This window comes from Pinus tabuliformis, chromosome 3_1 (assembly GCF_031772625.1).
Source record: "Pinus tabuliformis cultivar Carrire ecotype Pingquan chromosome 3_1, CPIR1, whole genome shotgun sequence".
Lineage (NCBI taxonomy): Eukaryota > Viridiplantae > Streptophyta > Pinopsida > Pinales > Pinaceae > Pinus > Pinus tabuliformis.
Window position 1 is genome coordinate 668,479,217 of NC_142301.1, and position 27,944 is coordinate 668,507,160.

Below are 27,944 nucleotides of genomic sequence, written 5' to 3' on the forward strand. Positions count from 1 at the left end.
AACCAAGGACAGTAAATCTGATGAGAGCAATTTAATTAATTTCCTTGATATTAGATACAATGGGCAAAGAGACTTTGCAAACGTGGCTGCCGAGAACAATGATAGTCGTCCCTAAGGCTCTGATGCATTGTTCAATTCATGTTGAAGTAAACTACAACAATCACACTCACCAATGACCGTTTGGTTGATATATTCATTTCATGGGTCAAGGTCAATATGTGGCAAAGGTTAATTTATTCTAATGTTAATATTTTTCAACCTAACATTATAATATGGCAAGGTTGATATTAATGCGTTGATATATTACAGTGGTGTTAACATTATATTATAGTGTAACACCCTTCTACTTTATATAAAATTATGCTAACCTAAGCCAAGAAAATATAGGTGGGATGTGTAACAGGAAAATTAAATACTTTATGAAATAAATAAAATTATTTACAAAGAGATAGATTTCTTGCCAAATCTCATTGGTGAATGGGAATGGATAACTCTTTCATGGTACAACTTCTAGATAATATTAATGGATTGGAGATAAATATCCATTAAGCTACTTAGCTGGAGAAAGATGCTAAGTTAAGAAAAAAATAAAATCCTTGCACGAGAGAAAGGCAATCTTTTATGAGGAAAATCCTTGCAGGAGATAAAGGTGATATATTCTAGGAAAAGCCTAAGCAAATCGATAAAAGATATCCATGAAAGTGGAACACCGCTAATGGAAACCATATCAGGAAATAGGGTATTGAATAGCCATTGAAGAGATCAACATGAGGCAATTGATCCATGGAAAGAACTCTCAACTCAGGAGTGAACTGTAATCACACAGTTCTAGGTTGGGTGGTGGTGCTTGGTTTCCCAAGCGACATCCTTTTAGATAATCTTGTTTGAATGGGATGTTTATATGTTGCCTCTTACTCTCTATATTTTCAATTCTAAAGCATATAAGAGAAATTGCTTAGGTTGTTATTGCATAGAAATTAATTGAATAATGGGCACGTGACCGCTATTCATAAACTTACCTATGTTAGTTGTGGGAATGAGATGAATATGTATGAGTGCATGTGACAACCATTGAATATAAATTCAATCCGAGTTAAGATTTGTAAGGAAAACTAATATGTGGATCTTATGTAGTATTGGTGATATGTTTTCCTTTGTTTAAGATAGTGAACAATCATGCTTGAAATAGTTATGTAAATTGGGTAACTCTGATTAAGGCTTAAAACCGTATGGACTATGGTTCAGGTTATCTATGCTATGCATTATGCATCCAACGATGTTCTTTTAACTAATTGTGCATATTACATAAGATACATATCTTAACATTACATGCGAATATGGTGGTAGGACTATGATTACGTTATGGGAAATACTAGGTTTCGTATATTTATATTTAGGTTTTCATCTATTCTGATATTGAGGTAGCAAAGGAATTAAGTATTTATGCATAATCTTGTCATATTGAATGACCATGGTTGAGAATTCCTCTGAGTTATAACGCGTGCATAATGGTTGATTTGGAAGCTTGGATTAAGGTTTTATTTATTGAACATAAGAGTCAACATCATGAATCCAATAAAGCATGGAAGGAGTTTGTAGTATTGTGTCCAAGGGGTGTGGCTCATTACTTGGATGTTGTTGAAATTTGAATAATATGAGTATAATACATGATAAATATTTGTGCATGTAATACTTGTGACAAATATTTGAATATACCTTTAACCCAAGCAAAAAGAAGGAATGGGAGCCTAGTAGGTAATTGTCAAATGAGGCTCAAGGGGTGTGTGACAAATGATATCGGAGCATAAGCTCAAATAATGCATCCTACGGGCCAATTCACCTCTATAAGATAGGAACGAGGGCCTTAAATTAGGTCCTATACAAATAAGAGGTTTCACTCATGTGTTGGTTATAAAATTTTTATAAGAAAATAACCTAGAAGCCATAAATGATTGAACATAAATCTTAAAATAATTTGGAGGACTCTCAAGCATGTGAATATCATATTGATTAATTGCAATCAAAGGAAATTAGTATTCCTTAAAGTTGAATCTAAATATTAAAATGATCTATTTAAGGGAATGTGGAAGTAATAACATATATATGTTAATCCACTATATATAAAATATTATTATATCAAATCATTTTCAGTGTCAAGAAATGGGTGGTTTCTATTCATTTTGAAAAATGTGTAGTCCTTATAAGATAATGGCTCTAAATGTTTGCTTTCTATGGCATTGTGGGAATATTTTTAAGGAATCCCTTTAAACTTTACCCCATCTAGGTCATATATCGTGAGAAGTCTTCTTTGAAGATAGTACAACATAAATAATTTAGTATTGGGTAAATTATAAAGAAGTTTGTGAAGGAATTCGACCAACCTTACCTAAAATTGATATCAAATTAAAGTTCGCTTCTCTTAAGGTTTACATTGAAAGGCTGCATATATATATATATATATATATATATATATATATATATATATATATATATATATATATATATATATATGGTGATAATGAATGCCCTCCCAAACATAAGATGTAGTTCCATGGAGGAAGGGATAAAGGCATTGATGTTCCTTAACTCCCTTCCTCATCTGATTTCGAGCCCAAAGGAGTTGATAACCTTGGAAAACTTCTAGAGGCATCCTATGGATAAGAATATTCCAAACCCAAATGCATATTTGGCTCAAATTCACCCAACGATGGCCAAAGAGGGCTAAAGTGCGATGCAATGCACCCTGGTAGTATAATGGGCTACACTGTAGTGCACCTTGATAAAGGCCTGCCTGTGATGAGGCAGTTTTTGGATTATTTCAGTTATGGAATCTCTTGGGAAGGAGGCATTCTGATGGTTGACTTCATTTAGTGCATGTAACAACTGAATTAGGGTTTGATGGGCCCTAATAGTACAAATCTATAAGTCGTGGTTGATGTGCCCAAATGGATCTTTAACACGTAGTCAACATGGTGTGAGTCATCTGGTGAGAGCGACAACACATAGAGTGCCAACTCATCCAAAATAGGAAAAACCTATATGAATCCATAGTGAATGCCCACATGTAAATGTGTAATGTCCTCGGTCGAGCATTAATGACCAAGTTTGGGGTTGAAGGCTTGAATGCAAAGGGTGGATAGTTAGGATAAAATCATAAAACATATGAATAATAAGAATAATGGTTTTGAAAACCATAGGATATGTAGTGTGCTTATAGACTTACAATCAAAATTAAAAATAAATAAATTGTTGGGTTGTGTTATATTCTTTCCACGTAGTTAATAGGGGGTTTGAAGGGCACCCGTAACCCCACTTTATGAGGTCCGGGGCAGCGCCCCGGAAAATTTTGGTTTTGGACCATATGTTAGGTTGGGCGGACCCACCTATGGTTTTGTGCATGATTTACGCACATGTTTTTTTTTGACACGATGGTTTTCGGTCCATGGTATTGGACGCGATGGCTTTTGGTCCATGGTAATGGATGCTTCGTCATGTATAAATATGTATTGTAACATTGAAAGGAACATAATGAAAAATCAAGCTCGTAGTCCCGGTTTTGGGATCCAAGAAAAAAAAATCTTTGTGCATATGTGTTTTATGGGTTATGCTCTCGCATTGTTTATTTTCTTTGTTTAAGAATTCGTATGCAGGTAATTTATGTACAGGGTTAAAACCTACATTTGGTATCTGAGCTATTTTGGCTTCAAGGGGACGCCTTTGTTGCTGAGGGGTTTCGCTCGGGCCTGTGGTAGACCCTCTTCAGGGGAGATCTGTGAGATCGATTTTGGTGGTGAAAAAAGATGGCGAGCAATGGAATGATAGAGATTGAGAAGTTCAATGGTCAGAATTTTGAGTTGTGGAAACTCAAGATGGAGGATCTGTTGGTGGATAAAGATTAGTGGATCGCGGTAGATCCGGGTACTAAACCATCGGGAGTGACCGATGAAGAATGGAAGAGGTTGGATCGGAAGGAAAAGAGCACAATACGATTGTGTGTCTCAGATTCAGTATTGCTGAATGTATCAGGGGAAGCTACAAAAAAGGCTTTGTGGGTCAAGTTAGGGAATTTGTACCATTCTAAGTCTCTGGTGAATAAACTGTTCCCGCGGAAAAAGGTGTATAACCTGAGGATGAAAGATGGAGACTCGGTGACAGAGCATCTGAATGCGTTTAATACTATGGTAAGTCAGTTATTATCTGTTGATATTAAAATTTCAGATGAAGATAAGTGCATCAGTCTGTTGTGTTCTCTACCAGATTCGTGGGATAGTCTGGTTATTGCAATAGCTAGCAATGCAATTGCTTTGAAATTTGATGAAATAGTCTCAACCTTGCTGACGGAGGAGATGAGACGGAAAAATATGGACAACCAGAATGGTGATGCCTTTTTTGTACGAGGACGGTCCCAGAACAGAAACAAAAATAAGTCATCGAGTGGGAGATCTAAATCTAGAGGGAGATCTAAATCTCCAGGAAAACATACAAAGGTTGTTTGCTGGAAATGCGGAAAGGAAGGGCACTTGAGAAGGGATTGTAAATCTAAAGCTCGTGATAAAGGAAAGGGATCTGATGATGCTCCTTCTGCAGAGGCGAAAACCACCTCAGATGAAGGTGGGGATGTGTACTTGGCTTCTTCAAGTACACATGTAGATCATGAGGCATGGTTGATTGACTCAGGTGCATCTTTTCACTTCACTCTCCATAGAGAGTGGTTCTGCGAGTATGAGTAATACGATGGTGGTGATGTCTTCTTAGGAGATGATAGGAAGGCTAGAATCATTGGTCGGGGAAAAGTAAAGTTGAAGTTGCAAGGTGGAAGGCCTATAACACTTCCAGGTGTTCTACATATTCCTGCATTGGCCAGAAATCTGATTTCTGTAAGCAAGTTGGATGATGCAGGTGTAAAGAAGGTGTTTGAGAAAGATACCTGCAAGATGGTTCGAGGAGCACTGATATTAATGCGGGGAGTTCGTATTGGAACTCTGTACAAGCTGCAAGGTAGCACTGTTGTTGATGGGTGCAATAGTTCTATGGTTCCTGAAAATGGAGTAGAGAATCCAGTGGTCTCTGGAGAGAAGACCATGTTGTGGCATCAAAGGCTTGGACATATTGGAGAGAAGGGCCTTCGAATACTTCATGGTAAAGGTATGGTAGAAGGTATGAATAATTCCTCTCTGGATTTTGATTTCTGTGAAAATTGTGTATACGGGAAGAAGAATCGGGTGAGTTTCCCCTCTGGTGGTAAGAGGACGAAACAGATATTAGAGCTTGTGCACAGCGATGTGTTTGGACCTATGAAGGTTCCATCACTGGGTAAGTCTATTTACTATGTATCATTCATAGATGACTTCTCAAGGAATACATGGATATATTTTCTTAAGCAGAAATTTGAAGTCTTTGACCGGTTTAAAGAGTTTAAGGCTCTGGTGGAAAATCAGACAGAGAAGAAGATAAAGGTGTCGAGGACAGATAATGGTGGAGAATTTTGCAGCAAGGAATTTGAAGAATTTTGTAAGAAGTGTGGTATAGCACAGCTGAAGACTACTCCATATACACCTCAGCAAAATGGAGTCGCAGAAAGAATGAACAAGACGTTGATGGAAAAGGCAAGAAGCATGCTCAGTGGTGCCGGGTTAGGACAGCAATTCTGGTTAGAGGCAGTGGATATTGCATGTTACCTGATCAATAGATCACCTTCATCAGCGTTGGAGGATAAGACTCCACAAGATGTATGGAATGGTAAGAAACCCTCTCTTTCACATCTAAGGGTATTTGGATGTGATGCATACGTACATGTTCCAAAGGAGAAATGAACCAAGCTCGATAGTAAATCTGAAAAGTGAATCTTTATTGGGTATAAGGATGGTTTAAAGGGTTATAACCTTTGGAACCCAGTCACACAGAAGGTTGTGTACAGCCGAGATGTGTTGTTCAGAGAGGTAAAAGATGTTATTCAACATGAAGTCCAACCAAAGGAACCTGAGAAGATAGAGTTTGAGCCAAAGGAGGAAGAATCAGACTCTGCAGCAGAGGAGGAATCAGAAGATGAAGAGCCACAAACTCTGGCTGTGAGAAGATCAGTTCGAGAAAGAAGGCAGCCAGAAAGGTGTAGTCCATCTGCTTTTAGTTCAAATTTTGCTTTGTCTGTTACTGATAATGATCCCAGAACTGTGAAGTAAGCAGTGGATTCAGAGGATGGAAAACTCTGGAAAGAGGCCATGGTCGATGAAATGGCATCTTTGCACAAAAATGAGGCTTGGGATCTGGTGGAGTTGTCGGCTGGAAGGAAACACATTGGCAACAAATGGGTGTTCAAGAAGAAGACAAATGCATAAGGAAAGGTGTAGAAATACAAAGCTCGGTTGGTAGCAAAAGGTTATTCCCAGGTGACGGGAATTGATTTTGGTGATATTTTTTCTCTTGTTGCCAAGGTAACTTCTATTAGATTACTTTTATCTGTTGCTGGTGCTTTTGATTTTGAGGTAGAACAGATGGATGTGAAGACAACATTTCTTCAAGGGGATTTGGAAGAGGAAATCTACATGAAGCAACCTGAAGGCTTTGTGGTGAAGGGTAAGAAAGAACTGGTATGCAAGTTAAAGAAGTCTCTGTATGGGTTAAAACAGTCACTAAGGATGTGGTATCAGAAATTTGATACATTTATATGGGGACTTGGCTTCACCAGAAGAAAAGCAGATCATTATGTGTATTTTAAATTAATTGGTGACCGTATTAATTATCTGGTCTTGTATGTGGATGATATGTTGCTGGTTGGAAATGACAAAGAAATTATCCAGGATTTGAAGACCCAATTATCCTCCAAATTTGACATGAAAGATCTTAGTGCTGCAAACTATATTTTGGGAATGGAAATTAAAAGAGATCGGTCAAAGAGGAAGCTCTGGTTAAACCAGAGGAAGTATGTTGAGACAATACTCCAGAGGTTTAATATGCAGGATAGTAAACCAGTGAAGGTTCCTATTCTTGTAGGTGTGAGGTTATCTGTTGAACAGTGTCCTAAGACACAAGAAGAGGAAGAGGACATGTCCCGTGTTCCATATGCAAGTGCAGTGGGTAGCCTGATGTATGCAATGGTCTGTACTAGACCAGACATTGCACATGCAGTGGGAGTATTGACCAGGTTTATGTCAAAACCTGGGAAGGAGCACCGGACATCAGTGAAGCGGGTTTTCAGGTATTTGCGTGGCACTAGTGATTATGGTTTGTGCTACCAAGGAAGACCAGGATTGGACAGAGTGTTGGATATTCATGGCTTTGTTGATGCAGACTGGGCTGGAGATCTCGATTAGAGAAGATCTACAAGTGGGTATGTGTTTAACCTATTTAGACGTGCAGTCAGTTGGATGAGTAAGAAACAATCTGTAGTGACACTATCAACTACAGAGGCAGAATACATGGCAGCCACTCATGCAAGCAAGGAAGCAGTTTGGTTGCAGAGATTGTGTTCAAGTATGGGGTTAGTATAGGGAGCTATAAGAATAGATTGTGACAACAAAAGTGCAATTTTCTTGGCAAAGAACCATGCTTATCATTCAAAGACAAAGAACATTGATGTTCAGTATCACTTTGTGAGGGATATGATAGAAGACAGAAAGGTGTTGCTGGTAAAGGTGGACACTTTGAAGAATACTGCAGATGCATTGACAAAATCTGTGAGCTCTGAGAAGTTCCCTTGGTGTAGAGAAGCAATGGGAATCTCAGGGCTGAAAAAATGACTAAGCTCTCTTGTGGCCCCCTGTGGAAAGAAAACAACAAGTGGGAGATTGTTGGGTTGTGTTATATTCTTTCCACGTAGTTAATAGGGGGTTTGAAGGGCACCCGTAACCCCACTTTATGGGGTCCAGGGCAGCGCCCCGGAGTATTTTAGTTTTGGACCATATGTTAGGTTGGGCAGACCCACCTATGGTTTTGTGCATGATTTTCGCACATGTTTTTTTTGGACACGATGGTTTTCGGTCCATGGTATTGGATGCTTCGGCATGTATAAATATGTATTGTAACATTGAAAGGAACATAATGAAAAATCAAGCTGGTAGTCCCAGTTTTGGGATCCAGGAAAAAAAAAAATCTCTGTGCATATGTGTTTTATGGGTTATTCTCTCGCATTGTTTATTTTCTTTGTTTAAGAATTCGTATGCAGGTAATTTCTGTACAGGGTTAAAACCTACATAAATGTAGGACTCTAACCTAAGTTTTTATACATTAATTTGTATCATTATACTCACCACTTGTAATAACGTTAACCATGCATACATTTGACATTGTAAAATAATGGGGCATAGAAAGGTTTGTTTTCTTGGGTGTATGTTTAGAGGTTCATTAGACGTGTCCAAGTCCTTAAGACTCATTGATTTAAAACCTAAAATATAGACTAAAAATAATTGAACCTCAATATCACAACTCTAGATTGGAGAGTAAATGAAATATGCGTTGCCTCTGGTATGTTTACCTCCGTGGCACCGATTTATTTTATCTATTCTAAAATATAAGGTCCTTGGATTGTGTGATGTGGATGTTTAGGTATCAAACCCATCCCTTGCACTTTATTCTTTTAAGAGACAAATCCACCTAGATTTTTGGATCTTGGTTCACCTCTAACTTCACCACATAGCCTCAAATTAAAAATAATGATAGAATTCCACATGATGCCAATCTCCTTCATCTAGGAGGAGTCCTAAAGCAACTTCCTTTCAGTTAAAAAGCATTGATGAATTTCATAGATGTCAAGTATGTTCTCAATGTGGAGTTTCAAGGTTTCCTCCTTATTTGAATCAATAATATAGAATATGGAGGATTTTTGGACCTATAATTTGAGAGAAGTCCCAGTTGATGCCACAAGAAAACCTAGTAGCTAAACATTATAGCATGAGAGGTCCTGCCTACGCATAGAGGCACCACCGTTAAATGATTTGAAAAAAAGGCCAAAACATGCAAAGGAGCTTATAATTGTTCTTTTTCATCACTACTTACAACTTCACTAGTATTTCCCACAAAACAATCATCAAACGACTCCTCGTTGATGCATATTATTCCATAAAATCACATCCATGTCGAATCTATGGGTGATGTAAGAAACCCAAATTGTGAGGAAGAATGTAGAGAATCCTTCCCACATACACCAAAATCCATGGACAATTGTCATCTTTGTTGATACAATATTTTTCTTTCTTGGTAAACATCAATTATCAACATCCTCAGTTACATACACAACCATAGGGTGTAGATGGCCACTTACACTCGTCAAAACTAGATATTCTTTTTCCTTATAAATTATTCCCAATTGATCTACTCGAAGGGACCACTTCCCACTCACTCATTAATGAAGTCTAACCCCAAGAATGTCAAGGATAATTAACCTGACGACCTCTCAATAGAAAGGTGCTTCTAGAGAAAAAAAAAATTGAACAATTGAGCTAATGCTTGGGTCATTCATTTAATTTATGCTATATATTAAAGTATAATTTATTTTTATGTTATATATTAAATTTTCAAATCAAATTATAAAAAAATACACTTAAAAATGTAATATTTTAAATATTATATAAATCATATATATATATATATAATTAAATTTGATAGCTTCTTTTGTTGAATGCAAGCTTCCGATAAGGAAATAAAAAGTAGATGACTTGTTTGATATTGAGAATTAATTTATCAATTTTTTTTACTAACTAGGTAGGGAAACTTCACATAAGGAGATAAAAAGTGGATGCCTTTTTCGATATTGTGAATTTGTTTATCAAGTTTTTTTACTAACTAGGTAGTGAATTATTTTGATTGCATTTAATTTATCAAAATTTTGAAAATGTTGACAAAATTTCTTATATTAAAGTGGTTCTATGTTTTCAAAATATAGTATTAAGTAAAAAGAGGAAAATGTATACAAAATAGTATATATTCTGAGACAATATTAATGCCTAATAATTTTTTCTAATATAAATTTATTAACTTGACTAATTTATATTTATCTAATCAAAATACAATACAAAAAAGTTAGGTGCCCTTGTGGGCATGACAAAAGTTATTTAAAAATCATTATTACAGTCTAAGTAAATCTAATGAGAATTAACTTGTGTGTTTGGAGGGATAACCAGCATGTAACCAACAACCACTAGGTGGTGTGTGAAACATAACATCCTCTAATTTGAAACAACACCCTTAAAGTGACGCAGATTAATGAGCTTAGGAATTGGCTTGTTTCTCTCATATTTATATGGCCATTTATCGTTTCTAATAAATTAAACCTTACCATCTCTTGGCACAACATTTATCAAACTATACAATTTTGTAGCCATTTTCTATTTATTAATGAAATACTTGGAGTTGATTAATTTAACAAATTTTTTTGAGAATTTTTATAAGGTATTTGAGTAACATTTTTATTGATGAATATGTGCCACATGAGTTCTAGTAGAAAGTTGTCTCTTGAACTATGGAAGTTTCCTTTTCATTATTTTACAATACCATTTTGTGTTATGTTAGATATTTAAGCCATTTAATACATATATATATATATATATATATATATATATATATATATATATATATATATATATATATCATACTCTAATACATATATAGATATATATATTAGAGTATTATACTTTTTAACTAGCAGAAGTAAAACTTCTAGTATGTACACTTTTAGTAAGTTTGATATATTAAATATCTCTTAACATTAGAGCTACTCACCAAAAATCATTCCTATAAATATCCTACTGAATGGAAGTGTCACGATATGGATAATTTGTGGAAACATTAATTTAGTAATAGATTTGCATTTCCAATAAACTTGATCTTTTGTGAATAAAATGGGACTCACTAACTCTCTAGGAGTAGTAATGGTTATAATTCTTGTTATTAATGCAGGAGACACTATCATCATCCATTTTCATGAAGCTCAGGAGAATTCAAATGTAATGTACTGCTATAGTCTACTTGGAAATTTCGCCCCTAGGCTCCATTAAATTAAAGATTTCATCATTTACAGTTGAGTTTTAGTAGCCATTACAAGAGTATTAATTCAATCATGAGAGATATAGTGATACAATATTCTTTAGATGAACCCTTAGTCATTATGACACAACTAGGAGAAAGGGTTAGAACGCATTTATTAGAACTCCTTGATATCCCTATCCCATCATAATTGAAATAAAAGTTGAGTTTTTCTATAACTAATAAGGCTATGAGGAATGATTAAAATCTTAATACCTGTATGCGACATGGAACCATTAGTTCTCTATACAGCATTCAAGAGTATGAAGCTTCCTTATGCATGACATAGATAATGGTGAATCATCGACAATTCTATGGAAGACATTCCTGCATAACTGTTCCACATGCATGAACCTTTACTTAATACCAAGCATAAAATCCCTTCTTATCAAATGTAAATATGATTATAATAAATTTGACATGCATATGAGATCATACGCGAGTCACACACATTATTCCATCCATCATTTCGATCAGAGAAGTAATTAAGCAATCCATATAATTGAGTGGTATGATTTAACATCCTATCAAGTAAGGATTAATCATTATACACATACCATGTAAGTAAATCTCATCCAAATAGAGGGAAAAACCATTAAATATATTAATATTCAAAAACATGTAATTCATTCAAATATTCTCTGAACTAAGAAAAAATCCTCATGAGAAAATTGGAACAGTAAGAGAGAAGGAGAGTAAGAGTCAACCTACAAACATTTCATGAAAATGACACCAACTACATCTCACTTGGAGGGAGGAGCACCACCACCAAGCCATAAATCACCTCTGATTCCCCCCCGAGCCGAAGATCTTGCCAAGGATCAAGTGTCCTCAATTGGTACCCTCTTTCATGATTTAGTTACCATTAGTAGCATCCCATTTTATGGATTTTACATTTTCCTACGTATTTTCTAGAAAATCTTGTGTTTATCTCCCACGTCGATTTTCCACGTGATAGCTTTCCTTTATCTCCCACAAAGATTTTATGCCTGATGGATCTTTGTCTCCCATCCATTGGTTGGATATCCAATCCATCCAAGATTTTCTAGAATCACATCTAGAAGCTTATCATGAAAGATTCATCTCTATCCCATTTTTCATGGGATTTGGCAAGCATCTCCTCTCTCTTAGTGCTCCAACCTCCAAGTGATTTATTTTATTAATTTATTTAAAAACACATGTGCTTTCATATTACATATCACCTACCTTTCCTCAGCTTATGTTCGCAAAATTTAGCACACAAGGGAGGATATCACACCTAGCTTTAACTTATCTTAGGTTTAAAATAATTTAGTACATAAGGAAGGCGTGTTACATACTCGCCCCCTTAAATTTTACACCATCCGTGGTGGATTACTGCATCATGTCTTCACTCACATGTAGTTCATTTCTGAATCAACATCTCTCATGGCTCTGCCATCTCATTTTTTTAATTTTTTTCTGATGTACATCGGTCACAAGGAGTGTTGCGAGCATTTCTCCTTCTGTATATACTTTGGGCTTGAGGAGTGCTCTCCTTTCATAGCTACATGTAATATTTTTTCAAATCATTTGTGATAATTTATAGATGAAAAAGTTTATCCATGATAAATATAATAATGTGTTACTTAATATTATTAAGCAATTATTTTTCATCCTTTATTTTATCTCAAGAATGCATGTTCTCTTCTTGCATTCTTTCAAGTCTTTGTGTTTGAGTCGAACACCTTCTCCTTGTAGTCTCTATGCATACAATACATCTATTAGCATATTTTCCACATTAATATGCTTGCAAGGTCATAACAAATTATTTCACATCACAATATATATTCATATACATATATTCATTGTAAATTTATATATGCCAAACTGCTAGACATCCATACAATCACTAATACATACCAACACACAAGTTATGTTATACACAATGATACACATTTCATTTTCAACCTTGTAGCATATGTAGTCATATGGTCCCATATGTATTGTTGTACATAGTACAAATATGCTACAACCTATAATACCATCCTCATGGAATCACCTGCATGACATAAACTTTATCCACATATTTTCCCACCATGTTAGTATCATACCAACATTCATTTTTCATGGTTAATCTATGTAATTAAGAAAGTTTTATGTCATGTGTAAATCAATTCCAGATGGCATCTCGCAACAATATCAGTCACATAGTATTGGATTCATGCATATTTCATATTAATCATACCTTATGCTTAATGTTCTAAGCATAGTATTAACTCATAAAAATTGAAGTTTAATATTCATCAGATCATTAATTCACCTCTTATGTTTTACTTTTTCCCTTTTTATGCCTCAACAACTTGTTGGCCATGCATAATTCAATGTATTTATGCATGAAATTTTTTACTGCTTTCAATCCTACACTCGTGGTAGTTGTAAGTGTTTATGATCGCAATGTATTTACATGTTAGCTCATCCTTAACATTAAATTACCCTTTACCAAAAAATGAGTTATCTACTTTATGAATTCTTGTTTGAATTATGCAACATTTCCTTATGTTGTCGAGACATATTATCAATGCAATCCAATAAGAGGACCTCTCAAAATTTCTTTCATTTTTTTTTATATGATATCAATCTATTTAATTGACACAATAGTACATACCATTGGTGCTACTTTATCCACTATTATGGTTTGCACTCAAAGATACATGTAGGTTCTATTATGCATATCCATCAAAAGGTTCATATGTCCTAGAATATATTTAACTTAGATTTCCCCTTAACTATACTTTGTTCCAACTGAAGAACAAATCACATGGTATGTATTAATCAAAAGATTAATTTGAATGACAATTTGTGCAGGTTATATAGCCTTATACTATAACATGTTCTCAACATCATTTACTTTGGTATATTAGCAATTATACCATTTATAAGTTTTTTTATGGCATGATGACCATAGTTTAATCTCTGACCAGAATCATAGTCTAATTTTATGTGAATTGTGATTCTTGCATTCATAAAGGCAACCTATCTACGTATGCCACTCAAGCAATGACATCTTCCTCCCATATCCATTACTTGTTATTAATATTAATCAAGACTAAATAACATTACTTTTAAGGCATTTTCTCCCTATTGCATGCTATAACACTTTATTTATAAGGTTTTTCATGTTAGTAAGATTAATAACCTTCAATTTCCTTGTCAAGCCTAACTCTTAACATAGTCATGCATACTTTTCCTATTTACTATTTGCACATAATAGCCCAAGCGTGAATGATAACAAAATATAACTTCAATGTAGTTCAAGCAACTCAAATCCCCTGCATGGAGGAAAAAAACCAAATGTCTACATGATATGCATATTTGTAAGCATTGATAGCAACATATCATTGATTCTAGGAGTCACAAACCACCGATATTTTCTAAACACAACTATGCCCCACATCTAAGTGGAAAACATACACTCTATCACAACACACTACATATCCACCCTACATTACCAATATAATCATTAGGTCAATCACACTCTTTCCTTGTACAACATACTTCCTCTTAGTAGGGATTGGGGTAAGGAACATATGTATGATTTTTGAGCAATGAATTTTAATTTCTTTCAACATCTAAGAGACTATCAATACCAGAACTCATTAGAATGTGCTTACATATAAAATTCATGTGACTCTTTACTATGCACAGATATGAAGCATGATAATTTTTAAGACATGTTTATTTGAATCACCACCCAGCTAGAGTATGGTAACACATACATTTCATGACAATGCATGGGCATATGTATCATTACATAAGAATAATATGATGGTACAATTATGGACTCTTTATTATACAATTCTCCTTTCAAGAATTAGATGACTTATTTATCTAAGCATCTGCACAACAATTGTACCAATTTTATTTTATTCCCCAATTAAACTTTAAGACTTAATTTATTTTTCTTGCTAAGAAGTATGTTCGTCATGTCTCAATTTCATTTCCAATTTGGAAGGGTTCATATTGGTTAGATATTTCCCTAGAAACTTATCTATATCAGACATATACATTAAGGTATGCTATGAAGTTGCATAGTTTTATACTCTTGAGAAAATACTTATAGCCTTAGCATGATCTCTCTTCCATCAATCAAAATCATTTGGGCTTTCTTATTATTAATTACCTTGGTTTGTTTGTGGTACAAAAAATTACTTATAGGTACAATATGCATATCCAATGCATAGATCATGGTATTTAATAAGATGTTAAAATAGATTTCCCATATATATATATATATAAGGATAGATTATCTCCCAAATGCATTAGATATAGGCGAATCATATTGAAAATAATTATGTTATTTCACACTTTTACATGCTCTTGATAATAACATTCAATGTTGCCTCATATATAAAAAATTAAAAATATGTCCTACACTATTGATAGTGCCAACTCTCAATGCTTCGCCATTGACATGTTGTTCACAAGCTCTTCAATGCATATGTATGCTCATTATCATTTCAATAAGAAGTGGGTTGTTGCTGCATAATATTGTTAACTAGATAATGATTGGTGGTTTAACGCCGATCTTCTCGGGTGCTTTAGTGGAAGTCATTCTTCTCCACCAATTTTAGTCGTAATTTCGGCTTCTTTTTTTTTTAATTCTTCCGAAATATTACTGATATTTAAAGATATATTTTTACATCCTCCAGAACTTAGTTATTGGCATACTAAATCATTTCACATAATCAAATTTTCACAATCCAAAAGGTTAACATAGAAAATCTATATAAAAGAAACTTTTCTGGGAAATCACTAAAACTCATATTCATTCGGGGTCTTTGAGCAGCTCAAATTTACCTAGGCTCAAAAAAAAATTTCAATGGTTGACAGAATGAGAAGAATATATATATGTATTCATATAAATTAGGTTGGTTTGACATAGACACCAAACCTTTGGAAAACATGCACTAAAATAATCATGCATGTTGATAATACCCTAACTATGGGGTGAGTGCATTATCTCTATCGATCGCGTCTTGCATTGCCGAAAATCAGTGGTTTTGTGACAGAATCTATGAGATTCTCTTCCCGATTAAAAACAATGACTAAATATTCTTCTACCTTTCAAATTGAATCATTGTTATTGCAATAGCGGCAATTGGAACAATATGAACTCCCATCCACTTGTTGTCTATGTTACTGCAACCTCCTTATAAAGTCTTCATCATCCAAAATTTTTACGATAGAATGTAAGAAGTCACAAATTATATATGTTAGGTTAGTTTATCCCATTTGGTGTGCATATTGATAGTGGCGTTTTCCTCCAAAACCATACATATATATATATATATATATATATATATATATATATATATATATATATATATATATATATATATATATATATATATATATCAACCCTTGTCAAAAGTCCAACAACCACTAAACAATCAAGAAATCAATCTGATGCGGAAAGCGCCAAGGCACAAAATAGATGGGTAGGGTGTGTGCACGCATCCAAATTTACAAGAGTAACCATGAGAATCCCCTCATTCATAGGTGTGAATGTCGAATCCTTGAAACTCACCTACCCACTAACGAGTGCAGTTACTAATGCAAAAAAATAAATGAGGTACCGTTGAGAGCACAACCATATACTACATTTATCTCCCTTGAAACACCTGGATATTTTCCATTTAATTAGCACATCCCAAAATATACATGAAAATACCTTTCAAGGGTAAATACAAAACCTGTTTATATTCAAACAAAAACGTTCATAGTGTAATACAATTAATCAAATATATATATATATATATATATATATGTATATATATCATCGTCAATGTATAATGATCCTACAAAGACTTATTCATTTTAATAAAAATTTAATGCTCTATTACTTGCTGCCAACCTATATTGGGCATCATTGTTCGACAACAGTGCCTACATGCACTAACCCTTCTCCTCAATACGTCATCACAAGTTGGTGCTTGATGAATTCTCCTCCACCCGATTCGTCACCTATAGTGTGGTTTCTGCCCTTTGGAATGCTGTAAGCCCCTTTGATGTCGGAACAAAGCCAACTATTTGTCCAGAGTAAAAGAAATGCATTATGGTCTATTCGACAAAATAAAATAAAAACACTACTACCTTCCTTGATATCATGCTACAATAATCATTAAATCTATCACTTGACAGTCATCTCACTTAGAACTATTACAAAACCTATCACCCACCATAGTTTATTTTGGTAACGCAAGACATATATGTACACATGAACATGGGTGTGAAACATTAATGGTTCTTTAACACTCACCGCCTACAGATTATGATAAACCTACTAGGTACAAAACTTGCCACCCACAACACATCGAAATGAAAATTTTTCAATCCTTAAGACAATGCATGCGGTTCTTCGCGTGGGGTTTGAAAAACCTAACAGGATCCATCGATCCCAATTTTTATGTCACCTTCCCTATATAGGAAAAAAATATGTTAACATAGGAACGTTGGGATAATCCTTATCCTTTTGACTTTATTTTCCCAGAGACGAAGGATTTGTGAAATGTAACATAAGCGTTTTCATGAGCTGGAAGGAAACCAATAAGATTGGGACAAAGGAAATAAGAGTCTAATGTTTTTCTTCTACGTAGTGATACTTTGAAAGCTAAGGAAGACGCGTTTTGTGGAATTTTATAGTAATCATTCTACTTTAGCAGCCTTTTCTTTATTCCACTATTGGCCTTAATGGAAAGCAGCTGCTTTGCCATACTTTTTCCTAAAAATAATACTAAACTTCCCGCCCTCACTTTGGAAAGGCTTATGTGACAATGGCGGTTAGAGTTTGATATTATCTCATAAATCTTGATACTCATACCCTTTTAGATAAAGTCATCTGTATTATAGAAACCATATGTTGTTTTTTAAATTTATTGGTTGCTCTTACCATTCTCTAATCATTCTAGGGTAACTCTATCCTCCAGCAACCGCCTTCACATCAATGAATGATTGGAGAGGTGACGATGACTTTCCCTAGTTGCATGATTTTTTTTTGTGCCTTGGAATGTGTTGTTGCTTAAACACTATTCCTAGACAGTCACTACCTATTTCTTTTTTTTAAACAATGCATGGGGAATAAAACATTCCATTGAGAAGGAAAACCAACGCTTAGTTTGTACCTACAACTCTACGACGGTTGTTTCATGCTGGATGATCTACCTAAGAGAATGAACATTCATGCTACATATTTAGTAGCGAGACATCTAATCACTCGATGCTAACCTTTAGTGAGAGAATTATTGGGAGAAAGACTTAGTATTGCGATTGCATTAAGGAAGATCTATAAGTCCTACCCTGTCCACTTATGGTGTCATAAAAAGTAACACACTAACAACCCGCATCTATAGAATAGTGGGCAAATGCATGGAGTTGTTAATTTCAGAGGCGGATTCACATGTGTACGCCTCTCTAAGGCATAATCTTATTTTAACTAGGACAAGGTCAATGCATATAGTCATGTATTAATGTGTTATGATGGAGGAGTCGATTGTCCCAAAATGAATTTCCACTTGATGTGTTGACCTATCATAATTAAAAAATGGATATTCCCGTCAAAGTTTTTAAAGAATCCGATACTCATCATGCATATCTTATTATGCCTAAATCATATTTTATTTGGGCACTGCAGCATTAGGGATGAGGCCGCTTATTTTACCTACTGACTATAATCTATAACAGACTTAATTCGAGACAGTTGATCAACATTTCAATAAGAATGGCTAGTGATCCATGCATGGATTTATCTAGAAGATGCATTTTTGAATGACGAATAGTCGAAGATGATATAGTTATCATTTAACATTATTCTTACAAGTCATCCTCCATGACACTAATTTCAGGGCTGCATGGATTAGTACTGTAGTTTCTGCATGACTCTGTTATTGTAGACCGATGATTTGGCAATGTTATAATTATACAGGCCTTGTTTTTGTAGACTTGAGACACATCTCTATGTTAAGTTTTGATTAATATATTTTCCTGAACCTTTAGTATGTGCATGTTATGTATTGTCATTGATATGTGGCTTGACGTGAGGTCTATATAATGTAGAGCTTAAACATTGTGAAGTTTTGGGAATATATACTGATCAAACCATACTAAGATAGTTATTAAATGTACTAAATAAAAAATGTATTTCGCGTTTTAATAAATTGGCGATAAGTTAAACTAGTGCTAAAAATTTCAATAAATGATCATAGTCTATGAAACATAAATTCATACCATTTACAGAGTTATATAATTACTTGAAAAGGTAGAAAATATTTTTGAATATATCTTCACTCAATTTGTACTGCTGAATTTGTTGGTTGGTCCCCGGTTTGCTACTAAATTGGCCCTTTTTCCTCTCCTAAGTGTTAGTTTTTGTCCCAAAACTCCAAGTCCAACCCCTTCCTTATTCTGACACTTTCTTTTTGTTCCTCTCGACTAAATTTGTTTCCAATTTCTTGGTACATAGCTGATTTATATTTATTTGGAAAAATCTTGATTTAGGGTTAAATAATTTATAATAATTTATACCCATTAAGTGAGTTATGCGTTAAACAAGTCAACGTCTTCTTATTATGTGTAAAATTTTAATTTTGGTTGCTTAACTCAATTAAATCAACATGCAGGTATTAATTCAAGCTTCGTCCTTCTTATAAGTATTTTTGTAATTAAAAAAAAGACCTGTAGATGAAACACGACAGAGGTGGATTAGTGCATAACACACCTTAGTGTTTGAACCTATGCTTTGATACCATTTCTAACGTACCTCCTTAGTCTACTCGGAAATTTCACCCCCAGTCTCCATTAAATTAAATATTTCTACATTTATAGTTGATTTTTAGTGGCCATTACAAGAGTATTAAATCAATCATTACAGATATAGTGATGCAACATTCTTTACATCAGCCTTTAGTCATTATCACGCAACTAGAACAAACAGTTAGCATACAATTATTAGAACTCCTTGATATCCCTATCCCATCATAATTGAAATAAATGTTGAGTTCTTCTATAAATAGTAAGGCTAAGAGGAATGATTAAAATCCTAATACCCTTATACGACATGGAACCATCACTTACTTATGCAGCATGTAAGAGTTTCAAGCTTCCTTATGCATGACATAGATAGCTGTGAATCATTGACAATTCTATGGAAGATATTCATGCATAACTGTTCCACATGCATGAACCCTTACATAATACCAAGCATAATATCCCTCCTTATCAAATTTAAATATGATCATAATAACCTTGACATGCATATGCAATCATACGTGAGTCGCATGGATTATTCCATTCATCATTTCCATTGGAGAAGTAATTAAGCAATCCATATAACTGAGTGGTATGATTTAACATCCTATCAAGTAAGGATTAATCATTAAATGCATACCATGTAAGTATATCTCATGCGAATAGAGGGAAGCACCATTAAATATATTAATCTCCAAGAACATGTAATTCATTCAAATATTTTCAGAACTAAGAAAAACTCCTCATAAGAAAATTGGAACAGTAACAAAGAGAGAGAGAGAGTAAGAGTCAACATACAAACATTTCATCCAAATGACACCAATAAAATCTCACTTGGAGGGAGGAGCACCACCACCGAGCCATGAATCACCTCTCATTCCCCCCAAGCTGAAGATCTTGGCAAGGATCAACTGCCCTCAATTGATTGATGCATTGGGTATTTCATACCCTCTTTCGTGATTTAGTTACTATTAGCGACATCACTCTTTATGGATTTTTCCAATTGCCTAGGTCTTTTTTGGGAAATCTCATATTTATCTCCCATGACACTTTTCCACATAAAATCTTGCCTTTATCTCCCACAACGCTTTTATTTTTGATCGATCTTTGTCTCCCATCTGTGTGATGGATATCCAATCCATCCAAGCTTTTCTAGAATCACATCTTGAAACTTATCATGAAAGGTTCATCTCTATCCCATTCCTCATGGGATTTGGCAAGCATATCCTCTCCCTTGATGCTCCACCCGATTTATTTTATTAATTTATTTAAAAACACATTTTATTTTCATAGTAGATTTTCAACATTTAACACACAATGGAGGATACCATGCCTAGCTTTAACTTGTCTTAGGCTTACAATAGTTTAGTACACCATGGAGGGGTGTTATGTCAAATAGAATACCGCATATAATTCTACACACTATATGGTAAAATTTTATGAAGGGTAGTGAAAATGTTTTACGTGCATTCACATGAGAATCTTCATGATCCCCATGTTGTAAAGTACTTTTTAAAGGAGAAGAAGAAATTCATCATGTAGGAATAAAAAAAAACTATCTATGAAAGTTGTCATGATGCTCGTGCTTGTTTACAAAATGATTCATCATATTGTGCAATCTCACTTAGGTACCCATTTTCTTTTGTCTATTCACTACACATCCCTAGCTGAAATTTATGCCTTCACGTCTTTTTGGAATTGTTTCTTGAATTTATCTACTTCGATAAATGTCCAAAAATTTAATACATCATGTTTCCAATGGTATTAGTTTTCATCTTTCAATAGAAGTAATGTCATGTAAGATTTTATCATCCCATAAGTATTATGATTCACAACTATATATAGAGAGAGTTCATGTTTCAACGTTTATGATTTTATGTATTAGGTGAAGCAATTTGAATGGTGGCTTTTGTCATACATATCATTAAGGATTTAGTTTATCAAGTCATGAAAACTTCCAAGTTACTCAACACAAATATATTTCTAATAAAAGTGGTGTGTATAGTAGTGATATTATTGTCAACAAGAAAATATGAAAGGTCTTACTTCAATGTGTTTTTATGAGTTAAAAAAAAAAATTTCAACCCTCAAATATTTTCAAAGTGTAAGAATCATTCATCTTCATGTGAGTGGACTAGGATGAGCTAAGGGACTAGTATATCTCTCTTGCACATATGGAAAAATAAGGATCCATTTCTTTAGAGTTTGAGAAGATTAAGGATTTGGAGATGTTGAATCTAACCAACAATATTTTGGTTGATAGCATTCCATGATATGTTTGGGGTCTAAAGAAATTGAGTGGGAACTATCTAAGTGGCATCCAAGGGTCTCGCATAGCTACAATAGTTTTTTTTGGGTACCAATATTTTGTCAAGGAAAATGGTGCTAGAGTTGGAATTTATTTTCTGATTGGTGATGCTAGAATTGGTGCTAGTTTATTCACTAAAAGCATACACATAGAGATTGGAACCCTCAGTGATTTGAGGTACGTTGACCTTTCTAGAAATAATCTTTCAAGAAGCATACCAACCCACTTCCAAGACAACAACGTGACCTAAAAAATTGTTGGTTACGGATGTGAGTTAATTTTCTTACAAATATAAGAGATTGGGAAGCTAGAAGGTTGTCATATTTATATGTCTCAAACAAATCTCGTTTTGTCATCATTCCCGTGATGATGGGTGACATGGTAAGTTTTATTAACCTCTCTCTTGGAATAAACATCTTTCTCAGTCTTCTACCTCATGAAAATAGTAATATGAGAAATTTAAAGAATTTATATTTAACATATTTCTCCCTAATAGGGACCATTCCTCATGAAATAACTAAAGTTCCCCCTTTATTAAGCTATACATTTCAAGTAGTCCATTATGGTCCCATATTTTTGAAACCATGGGAAATATAAGAAATATAACCAATTTCAATGTAATGGTGAATGCACAAAGGAATGAAATAATCGATCCTTCATTACATAAATGAAAACAACTTAGAAAATTGATTTTATACTCCAATTTATTCTCTAGTTATCTAACACACACCCTCAAAAACCTCTCTATACTTTCTATCTTTGAAAGGAAAAAATAATGCACTCGACGGAAGTTGACTCGAAACTAATTTTTAGCTCAATGTCTTCCATAACATTGAAATTCCACTAATTTAAAACACATGATCCTTACTAGAAATAAACTAACATGATATGTTGCTCAAGGTCATTGCACTAACAAACCTTTTATTAAGATTGATTTGGAAAACCATTTTTTTATATAAGCATGGGAAACACCTTCATCTATTGTAGGAATCTCACCTCTTTGTTATTGAAAGACAATATGATAAGTAGTAGAATGACAAAGAATATTGTAGGTGGTAGGATTTTTGTTTATGTAGATGAGATTTGGTTGATATTTTTGAATTTGGATGCAAACAACTTCATAGGCCCAATCCTTTCGAAAATGGGAAATTCAAGCACCCTCATGGATTTCAGTGCAATAAATAATTTTCTTAATGTATTTATTTCTTAACGTAATTGGATTGTAGCAAATGATTCTTAGTTATAATAATACAAAAGTAAATATCCCAAGGGAAATTAGTAGACTATCTACTCATTACTTTCTCTTTGTGGGAATGGTTTGTTACAAAAAGTTCATTTATAAATTTGCCAATGCTTTAGTCTCAACTATCTTTACTTGGGAAACATTTGTCACAATGGGTCAATTCACAAATGGAGATGTTGATTAATTGTATTGTATGATTCTCTCCCATATGAGTTATCATGATTTATCCCTAAATATGCTCATATTTCCAATAGAATACAATCTCACTTTCAAATATTTGTATATTGTCATGGAGTTCTTAGTACCATTTCTAAAGAAATCAGTAATTTCATTACGGTTGTATATTTGCAAGATTACAAGGAGAGTTCTCACGTCGCTATCATGGTTTATAAATTTGACTACATTGGACCTCCCCATAACTACCTCAATGGAGAGAATCAAATATGACTTGGAGAGTCTATCAAGCTTCCACGAATGCAGATGGAATTCAATTAATTGGTAGACACAATTATTAGTGCTTGAGGTGGTATTGTTGTCTTAGTAAAGCTGAACATAAATGGCACTAAACTTGTTGGTGTAATAATTATTTTTCTTGGAATTTAAATAAGGTCAATCATCTTGATATGAGTAACACTGAGATGTTATGTGATTTTTCCTAGTTTTTATCAAACATAGTAAACATTTATGGCCTATATGTGGAACAAAATATCCTTTCTGGTAGTGTTGATGCATTGTTAACCAATGAGCTCTTCATGGAGAGTTTAAATACTAACTTGGAGGTAAAATTATTTCAATGGATAAATCCCCACATTAGATTCTTCCACCTACTCAAGATTATGAATATGTTATTCATTTGCAGCCAAGAAGTGTACTAGAGATAAAGGTAGAAAGGAAAATCATACTATAAGAAGAAACACTCTTGAAACAAGGATTATAGAGTGAGAGATTATGGAGTACTTCGTGAAACATAAGAACCTACTAGTGGTAGAGATGACATGTGAAGATGACTTATTCTTGCAAAAATTAGTTAAGTGTTGAGGAAAACACATGTTTCAAGTGGAGGTGCATGTTATATCCCCATGTTAACCACAAAACCTCTTATTAAGTCATAGATATTCAGTGATTATCTTTCAATTATTATATTTTTATAGACTTAAACTTTTCATGGTCTCTTTTTATTATAATTATAGCCTTTATCTCCTGTATATACTAAGGATACCTATGCTTATGATCATAAAATGATTTCTTGTAAATTTTATATTCATTTTAAAGGAGGTTTCCTCCTTGAGGACTATAATTATTGGATCCTTATCATTTTTTAAGGCTTAAGGTTCATAAGAAATTCCCAAAGGTGGATTATGTGAGAATTCAATGAGTTTGTCTTTACTAGGGAACAAGGGTCTATGGGTAGGGCAATGAGATTTGAATTCCAATATGACACATTAGAAAATTTAAAATCTCATTTATTGAAGGCATAGAACACTCAATTGGCTATATGAATCTCAATTTGAAACATTCTTGTTCTATTAAGATTAATATTTACCATGGCTAGGTAAAAGGTAGTAGGACTAGAAGCTATTTCAAAACCAAAACATGGAATCTAATCCATTGCAAGGATGCCAACAAATCTATGCTTTCATAACAACAAATTCAAGGACCCTCTTAGCATAAATGTGGCCATGTTGGATAGGACTGTCCTTTGATTAACATTAGTTCACATTATTTAGGCCATAAATACCTTTTGCAAGAACAATATGTATCTATTTTCTATATGATCATTGTAGAAAATATCAAATGTTTAGGGATCATAAAAATATTAATTTCCATAGAGGCATGGAGAAAACACAATTTGGTGGTTTACACATGAGAAAGAAAATGTAAAATAGAAAATAATTGGATAAAAGAGATTGGAAAACAATAAAATTTTTATGTTAAAGACTACTATGACAAAAAAATCACATAAATAAAGTCATATTTTGAGGCATAATTTGAAGTGTTTCTTTAGGTGCAATATCACATGTATATAAGTAACAAATGCTTCTTATTTTCAATTTGAAACTTTTTTCTTGTGACAACTCCAGGTATAATTCAAAATGTTATCCCTTTTGTCCAATCAATGACATAGATTGTTTGTTGCTAACTCATTTAAACATATAATAACTTCTTAAATGTAAACATAAATCTTTACCATTAATTTTATCTTATATGGTGCCTCTTTGAAATTCATCTCTTTCTCACCCTTTTACATTAATTATTTGTCTAAAATGTTGTTAATGTAGAATAGATAAACACTCATTTCATGCATTTTTAAAAATGCTTCAACTTGTTTTTGGGTTCACCCACTCTTTATGTAAGACATCCTACTCTCTTCTAACCCTTTTAAACTTAACCTTTTGCAATCTAACTTCCATAGGTTATAGGTTATGTACCATGTGTAATTGTGGACATATGAAGGAAATATTATTTGATTCCTAGCAATAGTAAGAAAGATATTGATGTGGGAGAGAATCAAGAGTTCTAGTTCTAAATTTTATGTGTGATTTATGCATATAGAAAAAAACAATTCATTTTTTGAAACTCCATTTCTACATATATTCTAGCAATTGGGATGTCTAAAAATTATATGGAATGTTCATTAAGGAAGTTCACCAAGTTTCTCCACATGGCCATACATCTTTCATTTCAAGTGATCCAATGGAAACTAGTGAATCATTATTTTCTTACAAATTTTATTTTTCATAAATTCTCAACATGTAAAATATACTTTATAATCACACATATAGTTATAAGACCCACACCAAGTTGTCATCATATTGTCTAATAAGTTGTCATCATATTAACCTTTAGTTAATATTACTTGGAAACAAGAGGGTGACTTCTCATAGAAAAGTTTTTTTATATACATTTATAAATTATCTATGGTAATGCTTAACCATATAAAATATTTTTTAATACATTATTCATGGACATTATTCCATGGATTCTTTATTATACATGAATCATTGGACAAAGTGTTATTATTTTAAATAACATATAGCCTTGATTCACTTTAGCATTCTATTTCCCCACTTACGGCATATGGTATTCTAGTGGCATGTTAGTTTTTTGTGGCACTAAGATTGGTAAAAAGTGAATGGATTATCTCTTCCACATAAGAGTTAATCATATTATGTAAGATTTAATTGAATGACAATAATCTACTATTCACATGGGTGTTAAATGAATTTTAGTTGTAGTAGAATTTTAGTACATCATACTTGATGCTCCTCCCTCCAAGTTAAGTGAATTAGTTGAAAGCATGTGGAATTTTCTTTGTTTTTTATCTGTTAAGATGGTAGCTAAAATACCCTCAATTATAACATATTAAAAGAATCATTCTAATCAGACTCTCAATTATAACATATTAAAAAATTATCAAAATAATTGAAAGTTCTCTTTATCCTACTTTTAAATGTATTCTTGTAGAAAAAACAGTGATAAAAGACTTATTAAAAGGTGGGTTCCTCATACCCTTCTCTATCACTTGTGAAGCTTCTAAAGTAAAAGTAAGATTAAGTTTATGAGTTATCATTATGAATAATACTATACTTATATTTCCACTAGATCGATTACTAGTGTTTTATATTGTTAGTCCTATTTCAATCTTATCAATATTTAATTATCTCATTATTCAAACAATAAAAACACATATTCTCTATAATTCCTTAAAAACTATGAAATTTTATTATATTGTCACATAATTATATATGTAGCATAAATATAAAATATATTTAAAAAAAATATAAAATAATTGAAAAAATATAAAAAAAATATAGGTGAATAAATCAATTTTAAAATTTTCTTGTCAACTTTCAAATTTCAAAAGAGAAATATCCGAAATATTTTCTAAAACAGACCTACTCAAGTCTTCCTGACCATAACTTTTAACACCATCTTCCTTGTTGAATATCCACCAAGCATACCTTGCCCACAGACCGTCCACCAAATTTAAAGATTGTAGAACAACTAGCAATATATCGTGTTCATTTATTTCCCAACAGTTCATTTTGATATGTAGATATTCACCTTCAGGAAGATCACGTCGCAGCTTTGTGAGTTTGAATGGATCAACTTGGAGAATGTGCTCAGTTTTCCGGCACTCCATTTGCCTCCATCCACGCGTCAAGTCATCAATGAAGTAAATATTCCAAATGGGATACTCATCAGAATCCCCCATATCGTACACATTTTCTGGGGCGTGAGATATTGCATACAGTGTACCAGACTTGGAGGATATCATACATCTTCCGTTATCCACTCTAACCAGTTTTCGGTCGCTTCGAAATTCATATCTAGGAGACTCATATCTGGGAAAAAAACTCATGAAACTCAGAGCAAAAGCAGTGTTCTCTTCGGCTCCAATTACCCACATGTTTCTTTGAAAATTGAAGTGCATGGGAACGACTTGGGTAGTATCATTGGTGCCTGTATTTACCCAGCTATTGATATCTACTAAATACAGTTTTCCTTTCCACGGGATGGGTGTAAGATTCCTGTTCAACTCCTGTGGACACTCTTGTCTGTAATGGCACAATTAATCAATTTCATCTCCCCAGTTGCATACATCTCCTTCGG

At 33.6% G+C, this 27,944-nt stretch overlaps 1 protein-coding gene across 1 annotated transcript in view; it reads right to left on the minus strand.

The window, feature by feature from the left end:
* Window positions 1-27,741, minus strand: part of LOC149188869 (uncharacterized) — a 73,374-nt gene extending 45,633 nt beyond the window's left edge. Inside the window, exon 1 of the mRNA XM_089410070.1 lies at window positions 27,293-27,741. Coding sequence (XP_089266196.1) covers window positions 27,293-27,741 — 449 coding nt within the window. The remainder of the gene's footprint in view (window positions 1-27,292) is intronic.
* Between the last annotated feature and the right edge of the window lie 203 nt (window positions 27,742-27,944).